This window comes from Drosophila yakuba, chromosome X, assembly GCF_016746365.2.
Source record: "Drosophila yakuba strain Tai18E2 chromosome X, Prin_Dyak_Tai18E2_2.1, whole genome shotgun sequence".
Classification (NCBI taxonomy): Eukaryota; Metazoa; Arthropoda; class Insecta; order Diptera; family Drosophilidae; genus Drosophila; species Drosophila yakuba.
The window spans coordinates 15,793,102-15,802,291 of NC_052526.2; the positions used below are offsets into that span (position 1 = coordinate 15,793,102).

At 47.0% G+C, this 9,190-nt stretch overlaps 4 protein-coding genes across 7 annotated transcripts; 3 read left to right on the forward strand and 1 right to left on the reverse strand.

Annotated features, from left to right (window-relative positions):
- The first annotated feature begins 5 nt into the window (after positions 1–5).
- LOC6525590 (rab-like protein 3) lies at positions 6–1,148 on the forward strand. The gene is made up of 3 exons (XM_002101389.4): positions 6–160; positions 222–740; positions 805–1,148. The coding sequence occupies exons 1-3, from the start codon at positions 79–81 to the stop codon at positions 1,068–1,070; spliced, it is 867 nt and encodes a 288-aa protein (XP_002101425.2). The 5' UTR covers positions 6–78; the 3' UTR covers positions 1,071–1,148.
- On the reverse strand, positions 768–2,611 carry LOC6525591 (decapping nuclease DXO homolog). 3 transcript variants are annotated; one of them, XM_002101390.3, is made up of 3 exons: positions 1,708–2,611; positions 1,163–1,629; positions 768–1,103 (listed from the first exon to the last, which is right to left on the reverse strand). In XM_002101390.3, exons 1-2 carry the CDS (start codon positions 2,403–2,405, stop codon positions 1,197–1,199), a joined length of 1,131 nt encoding a protein of 376 aa, XP_002101426.1. In that variant the 5' UTR covers positions 2,406–2,611; the 3' UTR covers positions 768–1,103; positions 1,163–1,196. The 3 variants fall into 3 exon arrangements, with proteins under 3 accessions (XP_002101426.1, XP_015046377.1, XP_039233547.1); XM_015190891.3 differs by having other exon boundaries at positions 1,079–1,629; positions 1,708–1,982; positions 2,042–2,183; XM_039377613.2 differs by having other exon boundaries at positions 1,079–1,629.
- Positions 2,612–2,785: 174 nt separating this feature from the next.
- On the forward strand, positions 2,786–5,288 carry LOC6525592. Of its 2 annotated transcripts, XR_005562197.2 has the most exons (3): positions 2,786–3,116; positions 3,186–4,465; positions 5,153–5,288. XR_005562197.2 is itself a non-coding variant. In XM_002101391.3 (2 exons), the coding sequence occupies exons 1-2, from the start codon at positions 2,884–2,886 to the stop codon at positions 4,396–4,398; spliced, it is 1,446 nt and encodes a 481-aa protein (XP_002101427.1). In that variant the 5' UTR covers positions 2,786–2,883; the 3' UTR covers positions 4,399–4,864. The 2 variants fall into 2 exon arrangements, 1 of the variants encoding a protein (XP_002101427.1); XM_002101391.3 differs by lacking the exon at positions 5,153–5,288 and having other exon boundaries at positions 3,186–4,864.
- Positions 5,289–5,404: 116 nt separating this feature from the next.
- On the forward strand, positions 5,405–7,690 carry LOC6525593 (pickpocket protein 28). Its single transcript, XM_002101392.4, has 4 exons — positions 5,405–5,599; positions 5,704–6,370; positions 6,430–7,024; positions 7,164–7,690. The coding sequence occupies exons 1-4, from the start codon at positions 5,406–5,408 to the stop codon at positions 7,523–7,525; spliced, it is 1,818 nt and encodes a 605-aa protein (XP_002101428.1). The 5' UTR covers position 5,405; the 3' UTR covers positions 7,526–7,690.
- The last annotated feature ends 1,500 nt before the right edge of the window (positions 7,691–9,190 follow it).

Below are 9,190 nucleotides of genomic sequence, written 5' to 3' on the forward strand. Positions count from 1 at the left end.
TCCATTTGAAATTACATTACTTAATAGTTTAACTATTACTGAAATTTATATTATTATATTTTTTAGTAGTTTTACGAAATGCCAGTGTGGCTGTGGCCGCAATTTCTCAATCAAATGGCGATGAACAATCGGGTGCGAATTGTTGTGGTTGGCGATTCGGGTAAATAATGGGCGCCAAAGGCTCTACGTGCCACTAATCTCCTCGAGAATTGCCTCTTCAGGTGTGGGCAAGACCTGCCTGACGCATCTGATCGCCCACAACGAGTCCCTCATCCGTCCCGGCTGGACAGTGGGCTGCAACATCCAGGTGAAGATTCATGAGTTCAAGGAGGGCACCGCTCGCCAGTGTCCCTACTTTGTGGAGCTGTTCGATGTCGGAGGCTCGCTGAGCCACAAAAACACTCGCAGCGTCTTCTACACGGGCATCCATGGCATCATTCTGGTGCACGACCTCACCAACGGCAAGTCGCAGGAGCAGTTGCTCGACTGGCTTTATGAGATCGTTAACAAGGAGGGCAAGGATACGTACAAATCGCGGGGCACATCCATGCCCCCATCGCCGTCCACCCCACTGAGCAGCTTCTCATCAAACACCTCCGGCACGGATGGCCACATCCGGTTCGATATGGAGGAGTTTCTAGGCGCCACGCAAACGCCCATCCTGGTCATGGGCACCAAACTGGACCTCATCGACGAGAAGCGGCAGCCCAAGACGGCGGTGAAGAAGGCGGGCGGAATAGGTGCCTCCAAATACTACAAGACAAATGTTTTCTCCTTACATTCATCCATTTTATTATCCACCAGCCGATAAGTGTGGCGCCGAGGAGATTTGGCTGAATTGCCGAGACAACCGGAGTCTGGCCGCTGGAACCACTGATGCCGTGAAACTATCCCGCTTCTTTGACTGTGTTATCGAGAAGCGCGAATCGCTCGGCGGCAGCGGAGGCCACGTATTTGGAATGGGCGGCTTCACCGCCGGCAGTCCGCCCGATAGACGACGTTATGGCCCAACCAGTGCCAAGCTGGAACCAAGCGCCGTGCCCCTTCTGGAGACCAACGACCTCAAGTGACTAATGCATTCAATTGAATAGTTCTAAGTCGAACTGTATATATCGTACGAGAATCATAAAAAACGATTAATTCCATGATTAATCAGACTTACTCTTGTAGAGCAAATGTCATACAGTGCAAATGCATTAGGTGGTCGCCTTGAGCAAATCTCGATACCAATCGGGCAGGATTTGGTGTTCCGGGCCGCGGAGCACTTCATAGTGGGCGCGCTTATCTTGAAAAGTCACCTGGACCACCGCAAACGGATCGTTAATGGTCACCAGCAGCTTCTTAAGATTGCGCAAGAACTGCTCCAGGAACCAAGCCATTGCCGATGAATTCCACGGCTTGTTGTGGTTCAGTGTACGTACATCGATCTCATCGATCTTCTGCACCAATCCCTTGGCGTCGCGCAGTCCCACGTATATCGTATCGATGGCCACCAGGAATGACTGACTCCACCAGTTGGCCGACTTGTACGAATCGAAGCTGCGCATTTGGTGTCTGTTCATATTGAAGGCGCTGGTCTTCAGCTCCACGAAATTCAAGGAGTCGAGCACTTTGGGATCGTTGAAGTCACTAATGGGATTCGTATAAGTATATTTACGAATAAAGAATTGTAAACCAATAAGTGACATTAAGCCCTGGACAACTCACACTGGCTCCAAGCTGTCTACACAGTCCAGTTCGGCGCCGTAGAGTATCCCAATCCCGGCCAGGTTCACGCGATATACGCCCATAAACTCCTCTGCCTCGTTGACCGGCACATTGGTGATCGGCTTGCCCTGCGCCTGAGCACTGGTCAGGTACTGCTCAAACTTGAAACCCCAGGAGCACATGTCCAGCTGTTTCTTGCTCATGTTCTCGTTCTCCCACTGCTGCTCTGGCGTTTCCTCTTTGGCCATATAGACGCTGCCGTTGAGGAGAGTCGCCTTGATGCGGAAAGTGCGATTAGTATCATACTGGAGGCACATTATCTGCCGCAAAATACCACGCAACGTTATAAAGTCGGTGTCCAAGAAGAGGTTTCCCGGATCGGAGCTCCGCTTGCGGAGCAGTTCCTTCTGGTGATGCTTGATATAGAGCAGCATATATTCCAGATCCCGTTTGATGTGATCGAGGGGCTTGCGGATCACATCCTCTATTCCATCGTTGAGATCGAGCGGCAGCTCTGGCCACGGTTGGCCAGCCAGGTAGCTGGCATGGCTGGCGTCGTCCACATAATCCCGGCTAGCGTTTATGCTGCAGACGCCAAGGCATTTCGGGCGGCTCATCGAAGGGAACGGCCTGGTGTACCGCCCGCCCAGCCGGTGCTGCTGCCAGGGCACATTGATGAATCCCGTGTTCTCGGCCATTTTCTTCGCCTACACGAATTTTCCAAATTGAAACACATTATCCGGAATTTGAGGCTTAAAACGGGTTAACGCCTTTGACTATGGCTGTGTTGAATATCAAGTGAAGGCGATTAATATCGAAAGTTTAATTGGGATATAAATGATGATAGATTAAATTATGATGATGTCTGATGAGCCTGCGCTTAGTAATTGTGATCTGAAAAGTTAGTGCGAGTGATGACAGTAATTCTTTTGAGAGTAAAAATCGAGACTCATCGATTTGTTTTCTAATCTGCATGAGCATGTCTATTCTCACCACAAGGTGTTTACACATTTAAATCAAACAATTTGTGTGACCTTAGTCACAAGAATATACTAAATAAGTACTTAGTTCTTCTAAAAAATACCAAAATAACACAAACACCTTCAAATCCAAATTCGGGTTTGTTATTTGATTTGTTTTTTGTGTTTATTTAAAACCACCAAACGTGGCTGGCCAATGAAGCATCTCCTGGAGGAGCCCGCGGTACTGGCCGACCTGCAGGTGCTGCCGGAGAAGACAGGTTCTGTGCAGGATCGGCAGGAGGCCGCCAAGAGTACTGCCGAGAATTCCGCGCCTGACGGAGGTTTGCCGGTCACTGGAGACGATTTGCTGCGGGAGAAGGATACTCTCGGCCAGCTGGCCTGTAGTCTGCACAAGCTGTCCAAAGACGATCACATAGTCATCGACCGGTGCGTAGTAAGCCCTTTTTGGTTGCTCTTATTAACTTTCCCACTCTGTGACCTTGTAATCCTGTGCAGAAAGCGCAATCAGGTGATTCGCACGGATGCTGTGACGCAGCAGATAACGATTTACCGTTGTCCGGATCCCGCCGGCATGGGTATTAGTCCGCCGATAGAGAAAAATGCTCTGAATCCACCGCCCAAAGTGGGAAGACCATCGAAAAGAGCCAGTGCGGTTGCCACAGCTCCTGTGGCTAAAAAACCAGCTGTGGCGGAGCAGAAACCTGCTGCCGACACCCATCGCACCAGATCCGGTCGCCAGGTGCGTAGCTCAATGCCACAGCCCGCTCCCGTGGCCAGTGGTCCTGCCGTGGAGCCAAGTTCTGCCCGCTTGCTGGAGATGCTGGTGGCCGACTTGCGCGACAAGGACTACCGGGCACCCATGCCAGCGCCCAAAAGTACGATTGTCAGCAGCAGCGTCAGTACAAGCCAGGAACCGACCACAATAACCACTCAACGAGCTGTGCCCAAGAATGCCGTTTGTCCGGGCTGTGGGAAGATCTTTCTGGGACGCCGTCTGCAGCGTCACTTTGTCAAGTTCCCAGAGCACATGCCCCGTCCGGGCGAGCAGCCACCGCCTGCAGCTGCAGCAACAGCTACAGCACCATCAACAGCTCCTCCTCCGTCCACGCCCTCGCTGTTCGGGCTTCTGACCGCCCAACTGCAACGGCATTCGCATCTCAGCGAGGAACAGCGCTCTGATCTCTTTCTGAACGAACTCAACGACTTTGTGGAGCAGCTGCAGTTGCGCAGCCAACGTCTTATACGAAATACCTCTGGATTGCATTTTGTAAATGCACGCATAGCACGAGTTTTGGGCATACCCGAGGGTCAGTATGCCCTGGATATGTCCGCCATGGAATCGCCGCTGGTCCCGATGCCGGAACCGGAGGGAGCCGCCTTGGTTGCCGGCAGCGGTAGTGAAAGAGCCCGCAATCTGGTGGTCTACGCAGAGCTGAGCATGTCGCTGGACGATCCACTCACTGACGAGGCTGCACAACGTCTTAATCTGTCGGCGGGCGGTCAACTTCATCCGCCTTCCGAGGAGAGTCTGCTGCGGAATGTAAGCGATCTTATGCAGCCGCCAGTGGCAACTGCTGCTCCAACCGTGAACCACGGCTACGATCATGCCAGCGACAATGCCGTGGAGGCCCTGACCATGAAGGAAACGCCCAACACAGAGGCTATTCTCGATCTCAACGTGGACTTCTTTCAGTTCAACCCGAATTAGAAAGAGCAATTCTTCCGGAAGCGGTTATCTAGCCTTGGAGAAGATGAATCCTATGATAGAGTGAAAGGTATTTTAACTACTTTTTACGTTGAACATTGAAAAAGTTGTATAATATGAAAGTTTACAACATTTATTTTATTTTTTTGTGTATATTGCATGAAGGAAATCACTGAAAATATTAATTAAGAAGATTATTAATGGATTATGTAAATATAGAAATAAGGAAGGTCTTAGATAATTTTTTTTTTATAGTATTTGGAATTTTTACTGAAGATTAAGCTTAATATTGAAGATGTATAATTCTAAAAAGAAACCAAATGAAAAGCCAAATATCTTGCCATTAGTAGGCCAATGTAAATGGATGAGTGGCAAAACAGCCCCTGGCTGATGGAGATTATTTATGAAGTACTTAACTGGCTCACGAAAGATGCCTATTAAATGAATTTAGCCACCTTGAGTTTTGAAATGGATGCGTTATTATTTGCTGGAACATTTGGTGGTGATAAAAAATCTTGGCCAATTTAGTTTAATGTATGCTGTGGCTTCCATCCGTTTTTCATATTTGTGTTTACTACACATCAATTAACTTGATCGCAATTTTAATGGCGTTCAGCTAAATTGTAAACTTTTGTGAAAGTATGATTGCCTTTGGTGCAAAGGTGCTGCTCTAATCCTTTTTAACACGTTCATATGTATATAATATTTCTAGAATATGTGTATTGAAGAGCGTGCGTGTATCCATGTTTACTTTCAGGTGTAAAGTTTATTTGCCTCGGTGTAATCGTATTTTCTGGCCATCCACTTGATTTTCCAAATTCCTGAATGGCAACGGGGTGGCTAAAATCAATTTGGCAGTTATCACTGCAAATGGACGACCGTGTTTGCTCTGGATCAATATGATTAAAGCTGATGACCGCCATGGAATTGCACCTGAAAGTGCAGTCGGTTGGCAGTTAGCAGTGACCTATAAATAGTGCAGATCCCAAAAAGTGCGGACGCAGTGCATCATGGGGACGTTGACGGAAGGCAGGCGGCGCCACAGTGGCTCCTCGGTGTGCAAAAAGGATTCCGAATCGGAAGACGATGCGAATACCATCTGCAGCGGGGCGGCCATTAAGAGAAGTGTGGTTTACTACCTGAAGAACAGCACTCTCCATGGATTGAAGTACATTGCCGAGGAGAGCATCACCATTCCGGAACGGTAAGTTCTTGTATACTATTTTAAATAATATAAAGATTATCAGTTCACCATAAATTGTATATGCAATTAAGTACAGCATTTCCATTATCATGTATCGTTTTCAGCATTTTTTTTGGACTTTCCTTCGTGCTGGTGGTGATCCTGTCCGTATTCTTCATATCCAACGTGTACATGAAGTGGAGTGCCTCGCCCATAATCATATCGACCAGTGCCAAGCAAAAGCTGACCAGCAACATGCCCTTTCCGGCGATCACGATCTGTAATCTCAACCAGGCGTTGCTCAGTAAAGTGGAACTTATTGGCCGCAGCAGCACCAATTTCTCGCTGCTGATGGGTCTGTGTGACCAGGGCGGGGACACGACCATCTCGTACATCGGTACCTGGAAGTACTTCAAGGCGATCCTGGTGGACGTGGCCCAGCCGTGCGAGAAAATGCTCCTGTACTGCAGCTACGGATCGCGGGAGGAGGACTGCTCCTGGCTCTTCACCTCCATACTGACGGACGATGGGCTGTGCTGCAATTTCAATGCCTTGCATCCGTCGTATCTCATTCGGAATTACAGTGACGATGTGCGGCTGGAGACGGCTCATCCGAATACCCGCTACGAGCCCATCGATTGGACACCGGAGAAGGGCTACGCTCGCAACTTACCGGAGTTCTACTATCCGCGCACCTCGGGTGGCACGGGTATCCGCATGGGTCTCACCGTTGTGCTGAATGCCTCCATAGCGGAGTACTACTGCACCAAGTCTATGAGTGTGGGCTTCAAGGTGGGATAGAAAGCATTAAACAGTAAACTATTTATTGTATGCATAAATGCGCTTTCAAGGTCCTCGTTCACAATCCCGCCGAACTGCCGAAAGTGAGCAACTATGGCTTCGTTGTGACCGCGGGACGCGAGGCACGAATACCCATCGAACCGATCTATGAGGACGCCCTGCCCACGATACGGTCCATCAAGAAATCGGTGCGCCGCTGCCTCTTCTCCGATGAGAATGACCTGGCCTACTACCGGACGTATTCGCGCAAGAACTGCGAGCTGGAATGCGAGGCAAAGTTGTTGCTCCGCGAGTGCAGTTGTGTGCTCTACTACCTGCCACGGATCGATCCGCAGGCCAGGGTGTGTGGACCCAACGATAATCAGTGCACGGATCGGGTACAAACCGAGATTGAGTCCTCGCTGACGAATCTATCCTGCGAGAGCTGCTGGCCGGGATGCTTTGAGCTCACCTACAAGGCCACCATATCGACGGCTTCGATCGTTTCCGATCCACGATTCCAGGCCGGCGAGAATCTGCCCGACTATATCTTCCATGGACCATATAGCAACGCCAGCGAGATTTCGATCCTGCACTTCTACTACATGACCAACATATTTCGCAGCACCACCAAGTCCGAGATGTTTGGCTTTACTGAATTCTTGTGTGAGTTTTGTTTGTTGCAAATCAACTTGAAACATTATGACAAAGTGTCCAATACTAAGATACTTTTTATCAGAGTTATAATGTGGAAAAGTAGTTCATTCAAGCTTATATAAATTGTGGTAATCTTTTAACTTACCAGCAAATACGGGCGGTCTCTTGGGACTTTTCATGGGCTTCAGCATCTTCTCGGTGATCGAGGTCTTCTTCTACATCACTGTCCGTCCGTATTGCGCCTCCCGGACACTCCGGCAGCGCCACAAACGCCGCCAGGAGCAGCTGCGCTGGCTGACCCCGATCCGGATGCCCGTCCGTAGAGCTGTGCGCCGCAACCGCGGTGGTCTGCTCCGGAATGCCCCGCCGCCGGCCTACAATGATCTGCAAAAGAGCCGCGGGAAACTGGACAAGCCGGCGCCGGGCAAGAGGAAACTTTGGCGGACGCTGCAAGTGCGACCAGTGGATCGGGTGGATGAGGAACTCCCCACCTATCCCTATTTGGACTAGGTTTAGGTGTTGAAGCTGTATACACAGGAAAAAACATGATTTTACTGCATCGAAAACAGAAACATTTACTTGAAAGCAATGAAATTGCTTCAAAATTGGTAATTGTTAAAGAACAGATTTTGAATCGAAAATTGCGATACAATAAAAACCTTATCAAAAACTAAAGATTACAATGGCACAGCAATTGATGGAAATATTCGAAGATGAAAACTCCTCAATCGACTGGATTTTCTCTCTCTGTAGCCAGGTTTCTCATGTTCTTATTTGTTGTTCTTCTTGCATAGTCGAATGTTTATGGCCCAGAAAACAGTACAACAATAAATAAATCCACGGCAAAGCCAACAAAAAAAAAGGGCAACGAACGCCGAATCCACGGGTAAAATGACCTCAGTTGACACTGAAAGAAAATATATCTATATATAATATATAACTATAAAAAGCTTAGCTAATATAGAAAGAGAAAAAAACATTTATTTGCCTTGCAATACAAAATGCAAGCTTTAAAAGAAAATTTAGCACATACTGAAAGCACTTTTAGGACTTACCCACTTTTTCGCTGCGTGTAGACACGGAAAAAGGGGCTGCGCCGGAAATTTGGACTGCGCCCTCAGCGATTGCGGATATCGACTAATGGCGCTAATCGCCACGCGACTCCAATTTTAATTGATACCCAACTCAGTTTCTCTTGCTGCCCATACGAAGTAAAAAAAAAAGAGATATGGCTTGGTTATAAAATCAAATAAAAAAAATAAATAATTCAATATTTATAAATATTTTCACATATATTTATATATTTTATATGTAAATCATAGTAAGTCATAAAACCACTAAAACGTTAAGAAAGCACTTCACAATAAATACACAAAAAATACTGAAAAACATACTAAGTTATTCGCCGATCGAGTTTACTTAAGTGCGTCTTATGAGAATCGCATAGAACGGTAGCAAAAAAATACCAAAACATTTTATCATTTAATTTTTTTTTGCATTTTTTGCTATTTGACGATTTCACAATAATAATTTATCATATTTAAAAATTAAGTCATAAACATAAAAAAATGGAATACATTTTATATAAATATATATGTATATATTAAACACAAAAAAAATATTATATATTTAAGCATTTTTTCAGAGCATTCGGAGTTCGTATTAACCATCGTGTTGCCCTTGTTTTGCTTTTGCCGCATTGTGTGCCAATTGAAACTTAATTGAGAGACAATTTTGGTATTGGCCAAATTTTGTTCCGGACTTTTGTATTTGGCCAACGAAATTCGAACATGAAACGAGCAAGAATTTCGCAGGGCTGATGTCACTTTTCCGCTGCTTTTTTTTTTTCTAGATTTTTGTCTGGATTTTAACGAGCTGCTGTCGGGGGAGGTTTGGTGAGACCAAGTGACACCACTCAAGTCGAACGCTCTGTGGGATCTCCTGAGAATCCTCACCCATCAATGTCAAGTGGTCGAGTGTGTCTGTTTCTGCGAGTTCTCGACTTCACATCTCGCATCGCTCTAAGTACATAAGTGCCTTATTTCGCTACATTCCCCCCAAAACATTTTGTTCTATTTCAGATACTGCCCCCTTTCAAGTTTTTCTTTTTTTTTTTGTGGTAAACCCCGCCACCCCGAGGATCTTTATTACACGGCCGGCCAGATGGAATATCTC